The 22,677-nt window shown below is 45.3% G+C and overlaps 8 protein-coding genes across 8 annotated transcripts; 4 read left to right on the forward strand and 4 right to left on the reverse strand.

Annotated features, from left to right (window-relative positions):
* Positions 1–1,274: 1,274 nt before the first annotated feature.
* On the forward strand, positions 1,275–2,634 carry PCOAH_00042810 (Er lumen protein retaining receptor 1; the record flags this gene model as incomplete). Its single annotated transcript, XM_020061065.1, has 5 exons — positions 1,275–1,805; positions 1,910–1,981; positions 2,159–2,212; positions 2,322–2,381; positions 2,497–2,634. 5 exons carry the CDS (start codon positions 1,275–1,277, stop codon positions 2,632–2,634), a joined length of 855 nt encoding a protein of 284 aa, XP_019916969.1.
* A 1,562-nt stretch (positions 2,635–4,196) lies between these two features.
* PCOAH_00042820 (Uncharacterized protein) lies at positions 4,197–5,856 on the forward strand (the record flags this gene model as incomplete). The annotated part of the gene is made up of 6 exons (XM_020061066.1): positions 4,197–4,306; positions 4,468–4,864; positions 4,954–5,011; positions 5,110–5,142; positions 5,269–5,400; positions 5,612–5,856. 6 exons carry the CDS (start codon positions 4,197–4,199, stop codon positions 5,854–5,856), a joined length of 975 nt encoding a protein of 324 aa, XP_019916605.1.
* A 106-nt stretch (positions 5,857–5,962) lies between these two features.
* Positions 5,963–7,543, reverse strand: PCOAH_00042830 (Uncharacterized protein; the record flags this gene model as incomplete). The annotated part of the gene is made up of 3 exons (XM_020061067.1): positions 5,963–6,100; positions 6,314–6,911; positions 7,305–7,543. The coding sequence occupies 3 exons, from the start codon at positions 7,541–7,543 to the stop codon at positions 5,963–5,965; spliced, it is 975 nt and encodes a 324-aa protein (XP_019916926.1).
* Positions 7,544–8,752: 1,209 nt separating this feature from the next.
* On the reverse strand, positions 8,753–10,366 carry PCOAH_00042840 (Uncharacterized protein; the record flags this gene model as incomplete). The annotated part of the gene is made up of 8 exons (XM_020061068.1): positions 8,753–8,836; positions 8,942–8,988; positions 9,127–9,211; positions 9,364–9,439; positions 9,560–9,651; positions 9,840–9,872; positions 9,991–10,077; positions 10,250–10,366. 8 exons carry the CDS (start codon positions 10,364–10,366, stop codon positions 8,753–8,755), a joined length of 621 nt encoding a protein of 206 aa, XP_019916277.1.
* Positions 10,367–10,891: 525 nt separating this feature from the next.
* PCOAH_00042850 (Uncharacterized protein) lies at positions 10,892–12,634 on the reverse strand (the record flags this gene model as incomplete). The annotated part of the gene is made up of 1 exon (XM_020061069.1): positions 10,892–12,634. The coding sequence occupies one exon, from the start codon at positions 12,632–12,634 to the stop codon at positions 10,892–10,894; it is 1,743 nt and encodes a 580-aa protein (XP_019916563.1).
* A 398-nt stretch (positions 12,635–13,032) lies between these two features.
* Positions 13,033–16,122, reverse strand: PCOAH_00042860 (Uncharacterized protein; the record flags this gene model as incomplete). The annotated part of the gene is made up of 1 exon (XM_020061070.1): positions 13,033–16,122. One exon carries the CDS (start codon positions 16,120–16,122, stop codon positions 13,033–13,035), a length of 3,090 nt encoding a protein of 1,029 aa, XP_019916740.1.
* Positions 16,123–18,305: 2,183 nt separating this feature from the next.
* On the forward strand, positions 18,306–19,565 carry PCOAH_00042870 (Uncharacterized protein; the record flags this gene model as incomplete). Its single annotated transcript, XM_020061071.1, has 1 exon — positions 18,306–19,565. One exon carries the CDS (start codon positions 18,306–18,308, stop codon positions 19,563–19,565), a length of 1,260 nt encoding a protein of 419 aa, XP_019917034.1.
* Positions 19,566–21,283: 1,718 nt separating this feature from the next.
* On the forward strand, positions 21,284–22,192 carry PCOAH_00042880 (Uncharacterized protein; the record flags this gene model as incomplete). The annotated part of the gene is made up of 1 exon (XM_020061072.1): positions 21,284–22,192. The coding sequence occupies one exon, from the start codon at positions 21,284–21,286 to the stop codon at positions 22,190–22,192; it is 909 nt and encodes a 302-aa protein (XP_019916878.1).
* Between the last annotated feature and the right edge of the window lie 485 nt (positions 22,193–22,677).

Genomic DNA, 22,677 nt, shown 5'->3' on the forward strand with positions numbered 1-22,677 from the left:
AGGGAAAATAACACCATCGTGTTGACGTGTATTTCATCAATGTACTCATCACGGGGTAGGGGGAACCAAATGGGAAGGTGATTTTTTTTTTTTTTTTTTTTTTTTTTTTTCTACCTCCTGATCTGGCAAGGAAAAAAAAAATAAAATAAAATAAAAGGCACAAACGCGATGACGGAAAAAAAAAAAAAAAAAAAAAAAGAACTACAAAGCGTTTTATGATGATATGCAAGCGAAATAACGCGGAATACCTCCAACCGAAAGTGAATCAAAAAGTGATACTTCGCGATATGAAGCGAAGTAGCCAAGCAGCGAATACGCGAACCACGCGAATAATAAAAATAGCAATTTCGCATGTCACAAACTACAGATTATTATGCTGAGCAGGAAAATACGCGCAAGAGCAAGCGCATCCGCACGAGAGTTACAGATCGGAAGGCAGGAAGGAGAAGCGAAACTGGCGAACTAACGTGCATTGCATACAGTACACTGCACAGAGCACGAAGTTTACTCGTTGTATACGAGCGTGAACAGAGGGGGCCCATTCACTGATGCATGCTAACACGCATGTCAACATATACGTACCCATTTGTATGCCCACAAGAATGCCAACACGCATAACCTATGTGCATACCTTCATGCATTCTCCACACATCCTTTCCTACGCGTGTATACAAACCGTTCGGCGAAGCAACCTCAAGGTCGATCATTACCCCAATGAAACGAAGGAGCGAAGCGCATAATCCCCACTTGTTACGTCAGCCCGAATAGTCTTCTCACCAATTTTTTTTTTTTTTTTTTTTTTTTTGCTACCAAGATAAGAGCGAACGAGGGGTATTATAATCACACATTCGGAGGTGCACGTAAAAGCAAAAAACGCAAAGGGTGTGAAAGAGGCTCCGAACGAACTCTCACCATCGTCAGGGGGAAAGCGCAGAACACACAAACGGAACAGTGCGATCAATGCGGCAAATGCAACAGAACATGTTCCATGTGTTGCACGCTAATATTTTTGCGCATGTAAACCCCCCTTGCTCTTCGCACCGCACCCAAGTGAACAGCTGCTCAGAAAGGCTTCTAAAACAATTCATACACAGCAAGCACGCAGGAAAACCAGCTCGACACACCCATATGCACAGGCGAATGTGTGCGCGTAGGTAGCTAGCTGACCGTTTATTAGCCAATAACAAGCGTAATCGCAACGGAGGCCTGCCCCCAAGCGTAGACCTGCCCCCCAAACAGAGACGTAACCGAACTTACCCACCCCAGTTATCAAAATGAAGGGCGTAAACGACTTCATGCGAAAAGTGAACGACGTAGAAAAAATGAAAAGGTACTTGTCAGACCACAGCGCGTCCATAAAAATATACTGCTTCTTCCTGCTGATCGTATTTGTATTTTACCACTTATTTTCCGATGGAGATTTTTCCTTCCTGTTAACCTTATCGTCGGTGATTAGCATGTTTTCCTTCCTCATGGTTTTCGTGAAAATCGAAATGAAAAAGTCTTGTGCAGGGGTGTCTCTGAAGATGATGGAATGTTACGTTGTCTTGAATACCGCCAGACTGTTCTCCATCGTACCATTCGAAGGATACCTGCCATACGATCGAAGTGGGGATTGGCTTTACCAGCTGGTCGAAGCCATTTCACTATTCATCAATTGCTGTATCGTGTACCTGTGCAGATATAAATACAAAAACAGCTACGACAGCACGAACGATATTTTTAACAACCTCTTTTTAATCATCCCCGCCTTTGTCATCGCTATTTTTGTGCACCCCTCGCTCAACTCCTTTTTCCCGGCTGATGTAAGTGGAGAGCAGATAGCTGCAACGGAGCGGCAAAAACAAAACCTGCGCAACCACACACGTAAACATGGATGCGAATCACTCATCTCATTCCAACCTTGCAGGTCGCCTGGTCATTTGCCCTGTACCTGGAGTCCGTGTGCGTGCTACCGCAGTTGTCCATGTTTCAGAAGGAGGTAAACAGGGAGCCAAAAAAAAAAAAAAAAAAAAAAAAAAATCCCAGTTTTTACCTGCACCGTTCAGGCGATTTTTCGCTCATAATTCGCTGCCTTTTTTTTTTATTATTATTTTCCCCCGCGCGTAATCTTGCGATTGGGAAATGCCACACTTTTTCTTTTCTTCTCCCCCTTCAGGGCAAAGTGGCAGCTTTTACCACCCACTTCTTGGCCTCACAAGCCCTTTCAAAGGTAAACACTTCACGGTGAATGTGTGTGTAAAGAGTGCATTTTTTTTTTTTCCCATTTTAGCTCACCGTTTTATTTGGAATTTTCCCCCCTTTTCGTGTCCACCCCTTAGGTTTTGTCTTTCCTCTTCTGGATTGTGTCACATAAAGAGTTGAATTCCTCGGACAACATCGTAATAAGAACGTGCATGCGGGTTGTGTTCCCCTGTTGGCGCGGCGCGCACATAACTACCTCCACGATGGTGTAAACCTTTACCACTTATTCACTCCACCCCCCCATTTTTACAGATCAAGTCGTATGTCGGCGTGTGGGTCGTAATCATGCAAATCGTCCAACTGGTGCTTATGGGAGACTTCATATATCACTACATTCGATGCCTGAGCAAGGGAGTCTCCTTTGACAACCTGTTAAATGAAAATGTGTGAAGAAGGGTTTGCTTCCCAAGGAGGAAAGGAAAGTTAAAAAAAAAACGTTAAAAAGACAAAAGTTACGGAAAGGAGTTTTTTTTTTTTTTTTTAATCACAATTTTAACTACCTTTGAGAAAAGCACCAGTAGCAACTAAGTCACGGCCGCGGCGCATGTGCTACATGTAGGAGTGCCCCGATCTGCAAACAGGGAGCAGGACAAACTACCCATTTGAAAGAGAAAACACGAAACTTTACGAAGAAGCAGAATACACAGGTGCTATGTAGTGAGGGGGAGGGGTATGTTTGTGTCGGGGGACTACAATTCCAGCCCATATTTTATTATCCATGCACACGCTCATCATAAAAACCCCTGTTGTGCGTGATTAACTCCCCCTCCTTTTAAATTTAACCTTACATTTTACCTCTTTGCACACACATGTGATAAGTTTTATGTGTGCCCCTCTTGATGTAGGTTTCCTTGAATGTTGTGATGTTGCTGGGTATGCACTGCTCTGCGTCGGCGTTGCGGTCCATGCGTGCATTCTAAAAAGTTTCCCATATTAGCAGTTCATCGTGTGGAGGAATGTAGGCACGTGCATGTAGATACGTTTATGTATACCCATGCCGTGCACGCGTATATGTGTGTGTGTTGTTCCCTTTTTCCTTTTTTTTTTTTTAACTCCCCATTTCTCCACTTTACCACTACTTCACCCGTCCACATGTGACCGAATTGGTTGTTTGTTTTTCCTTCATGTATGTGTATGTGCATATATATTTGTGGGAAAAAAAAAAAAACAGAAAACAAATGAAGAAAATTTTTTTTTTTTTTTCCCGTTTTATGTGTTACTTTTCATCCCTCTGCCCGTCTGTTCCTTCAATTGACCTCTCCTCTCTTTCCTTTTAAAGCACTTAAATAAAGACTCTTCCCCCCTTCGTTAATTTTATCCCTTATCAAAGCGTGCGTGCATACCTCACAGGGGTGATGTGCCGAAAGGGTATGTGGAATATGTAGCGGTGTAGTGATGCGGCGTGGTCAATCAGGAAGCGCAAACTTAGTCTCTCCCCCGTGCCAGTTATTCATGCAGTAGTGTGGGAGACAACAGGGTCTGCAATTGTAGGGGAGAGGCTGGTGCCATTTTGCCCATTAACTTATGACGGCTCCCGCAATAAGGAAAAAGGAAGCATATTCTCATGTGCGTACCACTTCATTGGAACAAAAATTGCGGTGAGTGTTTTTTTTTTTTTCTACGCAAGGGGGAAATTGTGATGGTGCTTAATTTGCGTCATGAGCGTCACCACGACGAGGTGCGCCAAATGCGGGCGAAATTCGACAGACCACCAACTTTAAGCGGCCTCCCCCATCCGGACGTGCAATTACATACTGTGTTACCCCTGGAGAGGGAAATTATTTTTTTTTTTTTTTTTTCCACCTCTTCGATGAGTACACTCATACAAAAAAAAATAAAAAATAAAATTAGGAGTCATCTCAACGGAGTGTCAATTCTGTGTGGCGTTTGTAGGCCTCCCCTGCGGTTATCTCCACCGCGGAAATCTCCCACCAACACAGTTATTCAGAAAAATGTTTTTCATTCGTAAGCGGTACTTTGGCTTTTCCCATGGGTTGGGCGTATCGGGCGCGATCCAGAGGCGGCTGTTAAAGGAGGCCCCCAACTGCGCCTTCCAGAGGAGGTACTGCCAAGCTACGCGGTTCTTATACGGCTGTATGGTTATCGCTTCGTGCAGCGTTTAGCAGGCGTAACAGCATCGCTGAACCGTTGCATCCCCGTGAACGATCTGTAAATTCCGTTTCACATTCGCCACGCACACCCGTCCCCCCCCTCTCCATGCAGACCCTTCAGCACAAAAAACTTCTACGAAATATTGAACGTCCAACGAAACAGTAGTAAGAATGAAATAAAGCAGGCGTATCGAAAGTTGGCCCTGAAGTATCACCCAGACAGGAACCCAAACAATCGAAAAGAATCAGAGAAAATGTTCAGAGAAATAACAGAAGCATATGAGACGTTAAGTGATGAGAATAAAAAGCAGATGTATGACAGTCAACTGAATAGTGGCTTCTCTTCTGGCCACTTTGGAAACAACTACGCTAACACGAACAGCAATGGTGGAACAAATTACACCTACCAGACGAGGAGAATGAGCGATGAGGAAATTGAAAAGGTTTTCAAGAACGTCTTTGGCACGATGAACCTAAATGATCTTTTTAAGTCCAACGTTTTTGGGGAGGTAAGCACAACATACCTTCACAAATGGACATACCCTTCCTGCATCCTATTTGTTGTATATGACACCTTTAACTTTTTTTTCTTCCTCAGGGCAACTTCCCCCCTAGAGGAATGGGGAATGATTTTTTCACAAATTTCGGAGCACCTGGTAAGGCTGGCCACAGATCGAACTGAGCACCCAAACACCACTGCGTGTATTTTATCTGCACGGTGCGCTACATCTAAATGACCCCTTCCCCTTCGCAGGATCCTATCGGAGCAGCAGTGACAATATTAAACGTAAACCTGTTGGAGTAGTTTGCTCATATATTCATCCTACAACGTACTACCACATCTAACCATGTATTCCCACATCCTAACTTGTGTTGGCACATCCTACCTCGTGTTGCCATTTCCCCCCCGCAGAGACGAACATAAAAACGGAGATCATCCCGAGAGGAAACAAAATAATCGAAAAGACGACCAAAATAATTACCTACCATAATGGGGTGGTCAAGCAGGAAATCACCGAGAGGGAAATTAGCGGCAACAGCAAAGGTGCATGAGCGCGGAGCGGGAGGTGCGAAACGTCCACAGAGTCTTTGCATGTGTAGCGTGTAAATGGTACAAGGGGGGAGGTTCATTCGATCCCGTTTCGACCCCCTTTCGACCTCCTTTTCCGTATTTTTTTTTTTTTTTCACCGAGACGATGTCGTTTCGATGGCAATTCTGTGCCAACCATTTTTTTCCCACCTTCACGCCCTTATAGAGTACGATGACATGTCCGACTTTGGCCTTTTCTACAAAAGTAATATTAACGTGGATCCCCGTTCCCGTCGAAGTGAATTCATAGATTATGCAAAAAGCGACAAAGGAAAAAAACTGGTGAAACAAGTTGCACGATATGGATATGGGATTATTTCCATTGCCGTGAGAAGGATCCTTGTAAATATTGTTATACAGGTTATTAGAAGGATCGTTCAGGGCGTCATCCACATGCTGCGGCGTAGGTGATCCGTCAGGGGGGACTACACACAAAACGTTCACACAGCAATACTTCCCATTCAAGGTGCACTTCCTCCCTATTTTATAACGACCCAAACGGTGCAGAAGGAGAGCACTACTTTGAGGCGACGCGTCCTTCGAAGGATCCGAGAATTTTTCTGAAAAAGTACGCAGGTAGGAAAAAGCGCCGCCGTTTCTTCTCCTCGTAGATGATGCCCTTGACCAGTTTGCTTTTGTCGCCGTTCCAGAGGAGCTGCAGAGGGGGTGTTATTATAAATTATAATTGTTATTGTTATTGTTGTTGTTGGTGGTGTAGTGACATATATACGGGGGAGAAAACTACCCGAAGAATGAGCCAACATATATATATGAGTGAACCACCTCATGGAACAGCACATCAGGAGGGTACCCCTCTTAGCCGAACGTAAGAGTAGTCACTCCCCTTTTCGCTTTTCGATGAACTAACCTCTGCCGTGTAGTAGACACGCCGATCAGGATGTTCCACTGTCCACGTTAAGTAATAGTTACTGTAGGACCACGTGCCTTGCACATCGTTAGGCATCTTCACTGTCCCATTCTCGTTTATGTGGATGAAAAAGGAAGTCTTCTTTTGTAGGAGAAAATTGAAGGTTGTAATCTCCCACCGGCAATTCTTTAGGGGGTGCACTTCTGTGTTCTCCTCTTTGTTTGTTTTAACTAGACCCCACCTGTTCACTAATTTTTTGGCGCCTTCCTTCCAGTTCGTCAGAATTGATCCATGCGGCAACACTGACCGTTTCGAGGTGACAAGGTCGACTCTGTTTTGTTTCCCCCTGGGTGGGTAAAGCTCGGGGATTTTTAACAGAGGGGTACGTTCCCCTCTCCACCCCGCACTTCTACGTCCAACTTCAAAGCCACTTTCGGAAGGATGCCGCAGCGGGTTCAGAAGAGACGAACCGATCGAGGACTGATGATATCCCTTCAAGCTTCTCCCTTCCGATAAGATGAATATCTTCACACTATACAGGATGAACAAAAGTGTTGTCAGGACAAAGGAGAGGGTCGTCCCTCTGGTTGGGAGGTACCTAAACTTGATCATCTTGTGAGAGAAGGGTGGCAACGAGACAATTACGATGATGACTTCTTACCCCTACGTACCTACGTAGCTACGTCCCTACGTGTGTGCAAATGTGTGTGGGGGGGGAGGCAGCAAAAAAGGATGCAAGGGGAAGATACTCCTGAGCGGGGGAACCTTACTCCGAGGAGGCAAAATCCCAATGGAAAAAAAAAAAAAAAAATTACAAATGCACAAATGGAAATGCAAGTGCATAAAGGGGTTTTAAACTGGGTAAGCAGTCCAATCCACGCAGCCAATCCGAAAGGGAATTTAAAAAAAAAAAAAAAAAAAAGCTAAACAAAGCTGAACAAAGCAATGCAATGCAATGCAATGAATGCAACACTTGAGTCGAGCTCGTCACATCTCGTCCAGGTCCGTCTCCGACTCCACGCCGTACGTATCAATATATTTATTGTTGTGAAGAATTTCCCCGGACTTGCGTTTCAGCTCCTCCTCGCGCAACTCCTGCATGTCCTCCTCACTGAGGCACGCAAATATTTTATCCACCTTAAAGCCTTCGTAGTCAAACAACTTTTTTTTTTTAACAGACTTTCTCTCTTTGTTGATATCCTTTATCCTTCTTCCGTTTTTGTCATACATGTGTTTTAATGCGTACTGGTAGTTCTTCCTTCGCTTTATTTCCTTCTGGTCGATTTTGCGGGCCCACAGGGGGGGGCTGGACGAAGTGCCAAGCCGATTGGTAGGTCTACTTGATGAGGTAGTGAAAGGGATACTGGTTGACCTTGTGTGTTTGCCGGGTAGTACCTCCCACATGCGAACCCTGCTAGCCGCTCCAACTCCTGTCCGACCTGCACACCTTCCGTTTGTACAACCGTCACCTCCACTTGGGGAGAAGTTCAAATGGTTGTTCCGCCACTGTGTCGTCTTCCTCACACGGGAAGCGCCATTGATGAAGGTTTTTCCCCTTGGGCATGTCTTACCTCCCTGTTTCGTATTCCCCACCAAGTGGCTCAAAAGGAAAGTTTGTTCTCCTCTTTTACATTCAGTGAGGGAGAAAAAACAGGTAATGAGTATGGCCAAGCATTTAGCCGCCAGTCCGACTTTCCTCCGGTTCATAATTTTGTGGCATTCGCGCACCAAGGGGGGGGAAGAAGCGGAAACGTGAAAGGGAGTCCCAAAAGGGGAAACTCATATGACATAAGGTCAAGTGGGCCAGATAAGCATACCGCAAGGGGGAAGAAAAAAAAAAAAAAAAGGCTATCCCCAACTGCTCAACTGCCTAACACCTCTTCACAACGTCCAGCGTAAATGCAAACAAATCCATGCGAAGGAAAATATTTAACGAAAAAAAGAGCCACAAAAATAAAAGCTAGTTTATGCCAAGCATCATTCAGTTAAAACCGGCACGACGTAAAATGATCCTCCCAAAGCAAAGCGCATGACATATGTGGCACGTTTAAAAAAAAAAAAAAAAAAAAAAAAAAAAAAACGCAACAAGTAACACGTTAAGCAACACGTTACACGCACACACAACTTGTTCACCCTTGGAGTGACAATGAAAAAAGTGGGACCCCTTTCATTCATTCCAGCATTGAACCCCGTGCGTGGGGAGATACGCTAAGGTACACATTTCACACGGGGGACGCAACACATTAACGACCCATCCGTCAGTATAGTACCCACCACGTTTGAGGGAAGCAAAACGGATGATCCACTTCGACGTAGGGTCTCTACCAGATCGAGTTGCTCGACGGACGACTCTTTTTGCATACGAGTAAGAGACAGATCCAGCAGATATTTCTTTTTTTCCACCTGTTCGCTGTCCCACAAATGGATAACTCACCACGGCTAGAACGCGTCGAAGGAGAAATGCATCTTGCTTGCTGCGCCTTTCACCTTGTGGTCAGACAGATTTGGAGAGGCTTCGTAGACCTGCAAGAGGGGAAGTGCGTCATTGGAGGTGATAAGTGAGAGGTTATAAATGAGTGGTGATAAGCGATGATCGACATGTGGATACACGTTGAAGAGTTCACCCACCGCTTCGACCGCCTTCCTCGTGTAGTTCGTCCCTACGCCCTTCAGTCCTGTAGGGGGAGGTGAAAAAAGGGCCATTAAAGGGGCAATTAAAGGGGCAATTAGAGGGGTGGTTAGACAGCGCATCCGCGAAATGGCGCCAAAAGGGAGCAGACGCACGTATATGCGAATGCACACGCCCAGCAAACCTAAGTAATATATCTTGGTCATTTCCGCTCCGAAGTTTTCGCAAACGTAGAGGGTCAGGTGGGACACGTTGAACAGGGAGGTCACCTGGGCAGGGGGAGAAGTGAATGAACAAATAGGCAGAAAAGGTGCAAAGGTTATGGGGGGATGGGAAAAGGGCCTCAAAATGACTGTCAAAAATTTTTCTGAACCCTAAACCGGTAACCACCAGTGAAGTTTTCCACCATGATGAGACGCACCTTTAGCGGGTACTCTACCGAGCCGTGGTAGTCCTCCGTGAGGTCCAGCTCCTGCACGCACTTGAAGTCGTGAATGCTGCACGGAACGGGGAAAGGGGGCACGCAATCTTTGCAACGCGTTTGCACAATTGGTGGTACGAACATGGTTGTTCTGTCGTGGAGGGTAAGTCATTCCCTTGTAAAAATATGAAATTACTTCTCAAAGTCGATGTCCTCCCGGTTGGAGTAAATTTTAATCTTCTTCGGGTAGCTTCCTTCTTCCCCTCCGATGAGGAACAAACTGACGATCTGGTAAATGGATGGTGTGCAGTGGGGCGTGTTAATGGATATTATACGGTTCAGGACTGGTGGATGGAAATGACCTTGGGTAGACGCCGTGGGGGACCCACTACACATACACAAAGAAGGAAGACGCCATTAAACATATACAACATTGAGGCGCAACGCGCAACTCCTCTCGAAGGGGTATCCTCTACCTTGCACGGACTAGTAAAAGGAATGTTAATTATCTGAGGGGGGGAAAAAAAATGGGGAGATACCATGAGATGTGTTTAAATGGGGGGAAGAGCAATCATGCGTAGGGGAAATGCACATATGTTCCGGTTCGTTAGTCAGACGCGTTCGTACCAACTCATGGTCTGCGTCACTCTCGCAGTATGTGGGGGATAGTCTGTCGTCGTATTGCTTCAGAATTTTCCTGCAAGACCCGGGCACCTTTCAAGGGAAAAAAAGGGGAAACAATATTACGAACAGATGACAAACAAATGACAAACAAATGGTTAAGGCGTCGAAATAGTGTGGAGTGCAGTGACCGATCCGTGTAGGTTGGCATTCCACGACGGAGCATGTCTGAACCCCCTCCATAGCTGCCCTGCCAACGCGTTACCTGCTCATTCAACGCAGTCACCTTTTCGACGTCCATATATTTGAGCAGGAACTCTCCACCCCTCAACACCTCGTCGGCCTCCTTACACCCACATCCTTCGTGGTGCGAAATAGGCATTGTAGGGTTCGTTCACTCTGATCGGAATGTTGTTAGTTTGCTCATTGGGGGAGAGTTACTCTCTCCGTGTGGGTGATGAGGGAGCTTTTCCTATTGGATATTTTCTGCGGAGGTGAAAATGGGAAGCACGTTCACCCCTCTACAAAACTGTACTTTAAAAAAAAATGGAAATTCCCACGAATGGTCAGTTGGGCACAAAAAAAAAAAAAACAAACAAACGCACGAACGTACGTACGGTTTATGAACCCCGTCGTCAGCTGTTCCTCCTCTTTTCGTGAAGTTGAAAAGTTTAAGGAAAAAAAGTGGGGAGGTGTCAATGCAACAAGGGGACGCAATTAAAAAAAAAAAAAAAAAAAAAAAAAAAAAAAAATACAAATAGTACATGTGGCATGCAGGAAAAATTGCGGAGGGAAAACTCCAAAAGGATTGACCACATCTTCGAAGGTTGTTACAAATGGTATGTTGCGTGGAGGTTACTTCTTCCCCTTTAACCAAACGGCGTGAACAAATACGCGTGGTTGCTGCTCAAAGAATAAAAGGAATTTTCTTCCTATTCCCGTGGAGGACACGGAGGAGGGTTTTATCCTCTTCGGATCGACACCAAGAGTACGGATGCTCTCTCTTGTTAAAGGTAAGGTTTTTCTCTGCATGATCTGTTCCTGTGCAGGTCGTTTTGCCCATCCACGTGTAACTTCCTGCCCCACCTCTCATTAACGGAATGAGTAGGTACGAATCAGACACACGCAGGAGGTTAAGGCGATGCAAACACGACAGCATCAACCCTAGGCAGGAGTACTTATACGTTCCTTCTTCGTCTGTGTCAATTCCTAATGGAGCACTTGCGTGTAGATTTATTAACGCAACTTTACTAGCATCTGATAGACACTCTCTAAACAAACCCACGTGGTAAAATAGCCGGGCCCTCCACACTAAAAGTTCCGCCAAGGAGTGGTACTGTCGATATGTGAGACAGTGACTTATGCAGAGGTTTAATTTGCTTACAACTGATGACAGTGGGTGGTGCACGTGCTTTTGAAGGATGTAGTCCTGCTCAACCACGTGCTTCGCCCTCATGGTTGTCTCCTCTTCGCTTAACAGGAAGGATAAAAACCGTTCCTCATATTGTAGCAGTGTTTGTCCCTCCTCCTCTGAATAATCTGTAGAGCATCTGGTGGAGCAAGTGTCGTCCGTCTCAAGGTTCAGCACCCCCTTGGTCGGGCCTTTCGTCTCTATTCCGTTTTGTGCGCTTTGCAATTCGCCCAGCCCCATCACGTGGTGAATCCGTCGGTCACCTGATCCAGCCAGCACGAAGCAAGCCGCCTTGGCCATGCACAAGCTAGCGGAAAGGGAAAAATGGTTGGCCTTCAAAAGGCCACTCAAGCTACGTAGCTGCAAAAGGTGAAGCAGCAAATTGGAGTAATAAAAAACGTCACGCATGAACCCTACTCTGTAGCTGGCCACACATAGCATGTGCACGTTCTCCAGACAAAGTATTATAAACGTTTGGTCACTGATACAGGGGATGGTATTGCAACTGTCCCGAATACGTCTGACCAGCCTCATCTGAAAAGTGTCCTTTTTCTCCTCTCCCCTAAAGAGGGAAAAAAAAACTGCTCTTACGTTTCTTCCTTTCGGCTTTCCCTTCAGTATGGCTGCTTTTTCTCTACTAAACTGGCCCCTACAGATATGCACCAAAATGGCGTGCAGGAGGCGGCTATATAGAAGGCAACTCCTCTCTTCCCGCGTCCGTTTCTGCTCGGATGGGGACCCTCCCAACTTGGACCCACGCTGCTCCATTCTTGTAAAGTAAAAATGGACCAAATTGAACAAACTTCCAATGTTAAGTGCATTCCACTGTAGGGAATTCTTCACCAGACGGAGAAACGCTTTGTTAACCTCTTCGTTTTTGCAACCCCAATGGATGACTTCCTTCAGGAGGAGACTACTCTCCTTTTGTAAAATGATTGACTTTGCATACCTGCTTCGAGCTCCTTCTACCAATGACGTGTACCTGTCTATGTTGCTTAACAACGGCTCACTTCTAATGTGGTACTTACTGCTCATCCGGTCATAACCTACTAGGACCCCTTTTTTTCTCCTTCCTACTCGACCGCATCTGCTCATTCGCTTCATCGTGCCATTCGTTGTTCTGTTCTTCCCGCTTAGTATTATCACATCGGAGGGGGGGGAATAGGGGCAAACACACAGGTTCACCCTGCCCAAATGAACCAAGTGGTAACTCTTTTGGGGGAGACCAGACCCCTTCATGGAACGTATCCACCAAAAGAGTTACCACATATAAAAATATATATATATATATATATATAAATTAAATATATAAAAAATTTTTAATTTCTCACAAAAATAATAACGTCCAGGGAGAAGGGCTTCTACAAAAAGGGGCGCTCCCCTTCGTAAAATGCATCAAAGGTAGAGCATGCTGCAGCCTCCGAATGGAGGATGGAACCCATTTGGTTAGGTACCCCACTACAGGAGAGAGTAGTCCCCGTTGGAGCACCTTCATTTGGGGACATTCCCGCCTGCACCATCTTTAAAATAATCGTTACGTAAATTATGCATAGGTGATATGTGTGCACCTCGCTTGCAAACTGATAAACTGATAGGTGTTGCTTTTTTTTTTTTTTTTTTTACGCACTCCCACACCGCTAAGAAGGAAATGTTGGCCCATCCAACACCAGCACGCTGAAGGGGGGAAGCTCCAAATACACGCTGCGTATCTGCATGCCCAACGTGCACTGACGTATCTCTTCCACCACGTCACTTAATTCGTTTCTGCGAAATGGGTGATATTTATTTTTTTTTTTTTGCTTGACTTGTTCAGCTATTTTTAAAATGGCCAGGTAAAAATGCAACAACAAAGGACTGCTCAGGGGTCGAAACGCAACGGAATGAAGTTTGTTATCCCCATGATCATCCATCCGTACGTTGCAAACGTGGGGCAGGATTATCATAACAGCTTCGCATAACCCTGCGAGGGCCTTCTCCAAAAGAGGCTCACTGGTAAATCTTCTTAAATTTTCTTCAGAGAGGACTTCATCTTTTTCATCCTTTTCATCGTCTTCACCTCTGCAGTTGAATTGAGCTAGCCCCTCGTTAACCATTAACCTGTGTACTGTGTTAAGTAAAAACCGTAATAGCTCTATGTGTTGCTTCTTCGGAGTGGGCCCTGTAATCATGCTGTAAACGCACACGTAGTGTATGGCTTGGGATAAGGGCGTGACGGACGATAGGCATGATGAGGACAGGATGCACCGTTGGACTATCAATTGGAACAACTCCTTGTCGTGAAGTCCCAGACTCAGCAACCCCCTCCAAACGGTAATCGCGTTAGCAATTCGTATGGTAGGCGTTTCCACGTTTGCCTCTTCCACGCTTTCCCCCTGCACGTTTGTGGTTTCTTCACCTCCACGCAGCAGCCGCTTGACCCTGTGCAGCACGGCCCCCCCAAGATCATCCAACTGCACGCCATTCGCCGATCCCATGGATGCAATTCCCTCCTGGGAGTAATTCACCTTACTGAGGCACTCCACCAGGACGGCAATTTCCCCCATGCTCATTTCTCCAATAAAGGGATACACATGCGGCAATACAGTTATGAGTATCTGCTCAAAGTAAAACATTTTTTTCTCATCCACTGTGGTGCATTTGGCGGAAGAAGGGAAGATTTTCCCACTTCCATGTAGGAAGTTTATTAGCAGATCTTTATTTCTATACAAATGGCTATCTGCAAGAATTTTTCCCGTTAGGGAATTTACAAAGTTGTAATAGCTCTTCCAGGGTGGGTTTGCTTCCTTCACTTCCTTCGCGTTTAGGCTTGCACACAGGTTGGACACTGAAGTGAGGAGACTTGTGCAGCTGGCCGTTGAAAGGGTGTGTTCGTAATTTGGGTAGTTACTAACCAATAGGTGCAGCATCTCCCCGGGGGGAATTTTCCGCACTTTGGTGAGGAGGCTCGTCAGCCGGCTGATCTGGTGGCCCACATTGGTAGTAACCACGTTTGAAGTATCCACACTGGAGATGACTTTGCTAAAATTTGCAAACATCAAACGGGAAAGGTCCTCCCTCTGTCTGTCCTCCCTCACGGAGGCATACGCCGAGAGAGTCAGGCAAAAAGTTTCTACGCAGCTAAAATGACCCAACTGTGCCACTCTATTCAGACAAGACTTTTCGAAGACCACATCCTCTATGTTCATACGTTTAAAGGCATTGAAGAGAAAGGAAAAGGACTTGTGCCCAAAGGATGAAAATATTTGTAAGGACCTCAACTTGATTAGATGAAAAAGGGTCCTGTCTCGGACGTCATAACTTGCGTAGCAGTAAAGGATGGTGGATAGCTGCACATGGTTGTACCTGTTAATATATCTTTTCACCCCTGTTGTTATTTTTTCGAAAAGGCTACTGAGTACACACCTCATGCGGGAGAAGATCAAATAGGGGGAAGAATCCCCAGTGTAAATTTGTCCCTTCCTTCTAATGATGAGTCTTTTGTTTCTACTTAACGTTTGGCATACCAAAGGTAGGTCCTTGCCCCTACACTTGTCTAGCTGTCTGTATATCTGGCTAAACATATGGACGGTCTGTTTCCCTACGCGGCGTAACGCATCGCTTCCCCCTGGTGCATTACTTCTCTTCTCCTTTGTATAAAGGACGAACGATAGCGAAACGTTTAGCAGTCTCGCCAAATGGTGCACACAAAATTTTCGACCCTTCTCTCCACATTCCACTACTTGGCTGTGTAAGAGTTCGTCCAGAAAGGACAAACTGAGAAGGGACGCTTTTTCGTATGCCGTTAATATGTTAACCAGCTGGATTATGTTTAGGTCGTTCTTTACCTGCACTATGTGTTTTTCAAACTGACCAAACAGGTGGTAGTACTTTTGGAGACCTAACTTAGAGACGTTATAAAGGAGGAGGCTCATCCCGACGAGGCTGTACTCCGCCACGCGCCTGTGCTGGATTCGCTGGACCATGCGGGGCAGGAGCTGTTCCTCTGGCGGGCCGTCATAAACACCGCTGCGCTGTTCCACCGCGATGGTGTTATCACAACACTCTTTTTCGTTACCCGCTTCGACCGCACTATGTTCACCATTACGCTCATTGTTACTCCCTTCCGGGGAGCTGCCCAGCTTGGCCAGACTGTTCACCAAAAGACACACGTAGTGAGGCGAGTGCCGCTCAAAGTAGGCGTCGCCCTCACCCATCAACTTCTTCCTCGCCTCGTCCAAAAAGTAGGCGCTCCGGAAGTGCATCCTCCCTAATGCGCTTAGCAGAGCACACATGTGCACGAGGTCAAATTCGCCAAGGCGCAGAATGCACCGATTTAACACCTCACTGATAAGGCGGTCATTTTTATAATCCGTCTGTGAAAGGAACGTAAAAAAAAACGTAATCATCTGGGGGCTAATATTCTTTTCGTTCACTCTTATTTTTACTTCTCTGCAATACTTGTTCCAAAGAGAGAGATCATTTTTTTCTTTTTTATCTTTTGCGCTTTTTTTAATTAGCTCGAAAAATGCGTGGTTGCTATCGGGGAATGTCTGTTGTGCCTTCCCAGGGTGGGGTGATTTCTGCCATTTTGTGGAATCCCTTTCGACAATGGGGATGCCCTTAAAACGGGAGATTGTACTGGAGGGGCTGTATTCAAAGTTGGTTGAAACATACCTACTTTGGCAGACGTGTCCCCATGCCTTGTTGTTCCAAGTCCGGGGGAGTTGTGCCCCAATCGACTTGTTCATGGTTTTGTGAGATGGGTGGAGAGCAGCTAAGTCGCATCAGTCCGCATTTTTACCGTTGGGTAGTTACATCACTGCTTAATGTTAATGGCGTCTCTTTGGAGCTGCATTGCGTTCATAATTTCGCTTTTGCCTCTTAACGGATTTGTTTCTCTCACACAATGGGGCATTCTACATGCTTCCCAGGAAGGCGAACTGTACATATAACACCTTATATATTATGTATATATGTATGTACATCCGTGAGAACATGCTCGCGCACCGTCATTCATTTGGGAAGCAATTTCATTCTACCTTTTAGCCTTGTCAGCAATTTTGTAAAGCGCCTGTGTGGGGGTGAAATAAAGTTGGGCCCCTCGCACAACGGTGCGTTCAAACGGGAAGGGCTCTTCCTAGTGAAACGTTTCATTCGGGGTTCCCATTTTGTTCCCGATCGGGCACGCACGGCAAAATTGAGAAAAGCGTCTCGGCTCCGCCCCCAAGCGCGCATAAATGTAATTAGTGATGCGCATGTTCGCAAGTGCATGCAACTCATGTACATACTTATGCATACCTTCTACACACTTGTACGTGATTGCACACCCAGTTTAACCCCCAGGGAGGAGGGAAAAATGGACCAACAAGGGGCGAAGATTGAAAAAGCATTGTCGAATTTTCGAGTCGAGCGTTGTGGGCATGGCGCAAGTGGAGGGAGTCCACATGTAGACCCGGCGTCTGTGTCGCAAAAGTGGCGGTGAAAAATGCCGGAGAAAATTCGCAAAATGGACACGAATGTGCTCGATTTTGCCAATACGCAAAGGTGCGAGTTGCAAAACAGGGCTAAAAAGAAGCTCGAAAAAAAACACACACAAATATATATGTATTTACTTACTCCCGCGAGAATGTTCAATTTTCACTCTTTTTTCTGAACAGGTCATACTTTTTTTTTTTTTTTTTTTTTTTTTTTCTGGATCAAAAAATGGTGCTGTCCTGTGTGTGTACACGCGGTTTTTCCCTCCGCAGAAAGACTCGAGAGCAAAAAAAAATATACCTACAGCGAGCGCGCAGTGTGCTTTTACAGAGTAATTAAACACTAAATGTTGTTATACACGCAATGCGGTTATAAACGCAACGTACTTAAGCGCGCAGCTGGACGCGATTCCACAGACACGTAAGTAATCCCTATTAACCACCCACGAGTTAGCCAAAACGGGTTTAAAAAAAAAAAAAAAAAAAAAAAAAAAAAAAAATATTGCAGAGTCAGGTAAAAGAGAAAAAATTAACCGTCTTTACTGCAACTGAAAAAAAAAAAAAATAAATATACAATATAAAGTAGAATAATACAATGTACAATATACACATGTAAACAATGCCACTCTCCCATTGATCGCTAAAAAAGACGTGCGGGCGGCAGAATGCTCCCCACTTTAGCCACCTCTTCATTTATTGTCCATGCAAGTTGCTCGCTTTGCTTAGCACTCCACCTATTAATTTAGTAGTTCATTTGTTCATTTATTCATTTGCCTAGTTATCTATTTACCTACTTACTGTCTCTTCCACAACTTGGAAGACTCCGCCGCTGCGAGCTTGGAGGCATCTGCCGATAAACACTTGCGCTAAGTTAAGTCTCGCCAATGCGACCTTCTCAGCGTAGACGTGTGTACAGACAGACTGACGCGTGCATGCCCACTGAGTCAGTGACAGCAACCCCCTACCGTTTACCCCCCTCCGACGTTATTAACTCATTGAATTAAAAAACGAATTAACAATAACTTCCCGTGATGCCTTATCCCGTCAACTGTGCACCTATTTTATTTATTTATTTTCCCCACGTTGAAATGCATGCTGTAATTAATTAATCCACATAAATACACTCCTCCTCGAAACAGCGTTGTCTATGTTGTTTCTCATTTTCCATCACCTGTCTACTGTTCTGCGTTTGTAAGAATTAATTCGTCCCTCTCCAACACAGTAACCTTTCATTTCTGCATTTTAACTTCCTCGATTTGAAGAGGGAGAGATGTTTGCATGGTACAGTTTGTAAAATATTTCTGAGGTGAAGTAGCCTCTTCGCTTTTTCCCATTTAACCCACTATCAGTAGCTACCTGCAGCAAATCTCACTCTCAGCAGAGAGATCGTGCCCAGGTCACTCTCCCCCGAGGTCCTTATTTTGCACATTTCCGCGTAGCCGCCTTTCCTGGAAAAGATGAAGCTCCTACAATTTCCTTGGGCAAGGCACGATTCCCTCCTGTCGCACGCTTTGGTGCTCGCTTCCCTCGTGGCTGCATTTTTTTTAACCGAAAATTTTGTAAAACGGAATAATAGTCTTTTCTCAGTAGAAGTGTCTAGCAGGAAGGTGTGTGACTTTCTGCACAGAAATTTTTACAAGGTGGAGACTCTATACATATGTGGCGCTTCTCCCATGCACAAGGATTTTTTTCATAATGATTGGAGGAGTGTGCGGCAGGGTTCCTCGAGAACGGCCGGCCTTGCGCGTCAGGATGAGAAGAAGATGAAGGGCCATTTGGAAAGGAAGGATGATCGTCATGATGGCCGTCACGATAACCGTCAGGCAGACCGCCAGATCGACTTCACCGTCGACACGAACAACCCCGCTGTGAACGAGCAGCTCCTGGCCAAGTCCCGCATGATATTTAAAAAACTGGACAGCAACCACAACAGCGTTATAGACATGAAGGAATTCAAAAGGAACGTGAGCATATTGTCCCAAATGAGGAGCATAAATGGGAACGTGCTCAGTTACCTATTCGACCTGTTCGACGTAAACAAGGATCAGAAAATTGACTACGTGGAGTTCTTGTCGCTAAATTCTTACGATTTCAATTATGTGAAACTCATACAAATTCTATTTGATGGAGAGAGCGTAGTCGAGGGGACTACAATTTTCAATTATTTTGAAATTTATTTTTCTGAGTTTTTGGACAACGTGGTAGACGACGTGATGGAAGACATAGACGTGTACTTCTTTACGAAGAAGGATGAGCTCGTCCAATCTTTGGTGAAAAATTTTTGGAAAAATGGAAGACACACTTGGGATATAAATGACGATAAGAAGTTGCAGCTGGAGGAGTTTCAGAATTTCCAGCTGTCCCTTCTCCTGCAGATAGACCACCTGGCCAACTTTCTCCATTTGGATTTAAATTTGGATGGGCGTATCGACCTGCCGGAGTTGCTTCTTTATATTAGCCACGACGGAGAGACATATAAAAGGTTGCGCGATTACATGCAGGGAGATGGTGGTAATGTAGGAGCGAAGCGGGAGGCCCTGTTCAGCTACATCCGGGAGAACCTCCACGTAGATGACTCGATCGTCCGGAATTTGCAGTTCATGTTCAACTCGTTCGATGTCAACGGTGACCTCCTCCTCGACTTGGAGGAGTACAAGGATCAGATGAGTACGTTCTCTGTGTTGGACTCGGCCCCCGAGGTCGTCTTCTCGAGCTAGGCCCCTTTGGCGACACGCACACGGGTGTGCCCAAGGGAGAATGTACCTATGGGTGGTTATGCACCTGTGTATTGGGTGGCCTCCCTCCCGTTTGCCTTCTTTTTTTTCCTGTCCTTTTTAGTATTTTTTTATAGACCCCCCGGAGTAAAGCAAGCATGTCGCTCCCTTTCCAGTTTCTTTAATTTTTCATTTTTTCACCATCATTGCGACTTTGCAACTATACATTTTTTTTTTTTTTTTTTTTTTTTTTTTGCTTACCCGCTAATAATGAATGTACCCCTTCAGGGGAAACTTTTTCCAAAGTGTGGCTTAATTTGTTGACCATTACATGTTTGGTGAGACGGCACGATGTCACAGGGGGGGAACAGAACAACTCAGTTTGTTCGATGCGTTTTAACCTGCACGTGTTTACGTGGCAAAGACATAGTGCACAGGTACCACCTTCTCTCCTACACGTTAGATTAACCTGGTTGGGGGGTTCGTTTGACCCCTACAGTTAGACACATCCGCAAGGAAAATGACGTCTGTAACAGAGTGTAGCCGAGAGAAGGAACTCAGTGAGAAGGTAACATCTGCCCCGGGGGGTATAACGGTACAAGGATATGTACACTTATCGATTATTTATACTTGGACGGATGGACGTGAAGAAATGGTTTGATTTAGTCGGACATTGTCCCTTCCCTCAACGTAGTCTTTTTTTTTTCTCGTAAAAGCTGTCACATCTACTTTTGATATTTCACAAGGGTGGGGTTAACACGCACTTGGGGAGAATCACTTTGACTTATTTTCCCATTGGACGTAATTCAGGTCTGGTGGGATGTGCATTTTTTTCTCCCACTAGGTAGACGCAGAAAATGGACCAACACCATTTGTTGACTTAACGGTTTGACCGCGGTTTGGTCTTCCCTTTGGGTCAATTTGTTTAGCCGTCTCCAGGGGGGGGTATGGCAGGTGAAAAAGTACTACACGAGCACGGTTCCTCCAAGGAGCAGGTTAAACACGTGCGGTGGGACGTTGCATCCTTTTAACATAATTTTTTTTTTCTGTTCCCCTGGGAGGCACATACAATACAATGTGACCCAAATGAGTTAACAGGATAACTGGAGAAATAATCTCACGCGTCAACACTTCGCATTACGTTAATACCATTACGTTATGCGTGGTCACCTCGTATGAATATTTCCCCAGTTATCTAACCTACTGAACTAAACGCAACGGAACAGCAGTTCCATTGGGCCACCCCTATGTATATTATTATGCATGTGCGGCGCGTGCATAATTTAAAAAAAAAAAAAAAAAAAAAAAAAAAGTTTGCCCAACCAGTTCCTTTGACACGCTCCATATATATTTTTTTTTTTACTCGTTTCTCTTTTAACTCGTTTCCCTTTTTACGTGTTTCCCCTTTTTACATGTTTCGCTCCTTTCCCCGGTAACCTTTGCGAACGGTTATTTTTCCCCCTCGATGCGCGCCCAACGTGAACGTGTACGTGTTACGTATGTAGGGCTTATGAGCGTTTCAGCCAACTGTTGCATATCCGTTTTACCATTTTCCCCTGTTGTTTTATTTGCCGTTCACCCCCCTACCCCGTTGGTACTCCCACGAGAAACATGTAGCATGTGATGCAAAGCACGTGCATGCCCTTATCGTCCTTTTTTTTTTTTTTTTTTTTTTTTTTTTTACGCATATTCACCCGGTTAGCCATGTTAAAGTATGAAGTATGGGATACATAATTAACGATGCCAAAAAAAATGGCGTGATTAAAACGAGTACCGCAGAAGGAAATCGTGAGGAGACCACAAGTGACATTTATGTGGGTGAATACAACAACGGGAAAAAAAATGCAGAGCAGTGCCCAGGTGGAAATGGACCTGTTCGATTGAGTGGTGGTGATAACCCAGTGGGGGAGGAACCTGCTGTGGGGAGAGAAGGATACGTCGTGCCAAACTATGACAATCAGAAAGGACAACCATGTGGTGGCAACCTAATTCACCCCACCAACGTTCCCATTCAGCAGCTCCCATGTGACATTAACCCGAAGGTGGAGCAAAATGGCGAAGTTGTTAACTGCAACTACGAAGGGAGTCCCAATGGTGTGTTCTACTTACATGGATCAAATAAACAAGGACAGATCGGACCGAGTGAAAACGCAAATATGTTAACCAATACGATCGAGCAGCAGCAGAGTAGCCTCTCATTTCAGTCAACTTTGATCAATCCGAACGGATGTGCCGTTTCGACACAACATGGAGGAGGAAGTAAAAGCATCCCCACGACTAACGTGCAGACATCGGTTTGTAGCGCATCATGTGGAGGGGTAGCTAGCCACCTAGGTGGAAAATCCCCACGGGGAAAACACCCCCGGTCGTCTAATCAGAAGCCGCCAAGTAGTGCCGATTCGGACGATGGTGATGAGTCGAACCGTATGATAAGAAAAAAAATAAAAAAAAAGGTTGACGAAAACGATCATCTATTTTATGCCATTAATGAATTCATGAAGAAGGGACTGAAAAACGAGTGCATCCCGTTGTTTGAGCGCCTACAGCAGAATTTGTTTTTTTTAGTGATGCTTGCAAACATCCCAAATGACAACTTTGATGAGCTGGAGAGCAGTTCGTCGGACTATTAGGGTGTTGCACCATGTTGTGTATGTCTGTCCGAGGAGCAGTGCGGCTATACCTGTTGGGGGGGGTAGACAGGTCTTCCATCCCGCTGTACCGATTTGGCCAATTGGGGGCGCCGCACGTATGTACGTAGGTATGTATGTATTTACGTATGTACGTATGTATGTACGTGTATATGTGTGCATGTCATGTTATAGCCCGTGAGCCCCCACCTTTTTTTTGTAAAGCGTGCACGCGGGAAGGAATCCCCGGGGAAATTTTATCCCGGTGAAGTGGTTACCCCAGCAAGGATAGCACCTCCTCCAAAAAAGCGCCGTTTGTTTTGAATGCAATTTTTTTCTACTCGAAAACAGCATCCCGTAAAAGTGTGACGTGTCCGCCACTTTTTATGTTTTTTATTATATATGCCCTTGTTTCCATTTTGCATTTCACCTAACCGCTTTGTCCATCCAATTAAAAAGAACAGTCACCATTACAGCTGGGTCGCATC

This window comes from Plasmodium coatneyi, chromosome 12 (assembly GCF_001680005.1).
Source record: "Plasmodium coatneyi strain Hackeri chromosome 12, complete sequence".
In the NCBI taxonomy this organism is placed as follows: Eukaryota; Apicomplexa; class Aconoidasida; order Haemosporida; family Plasmodiidae; genus Plasmodium; species Plasmodium coatneyi.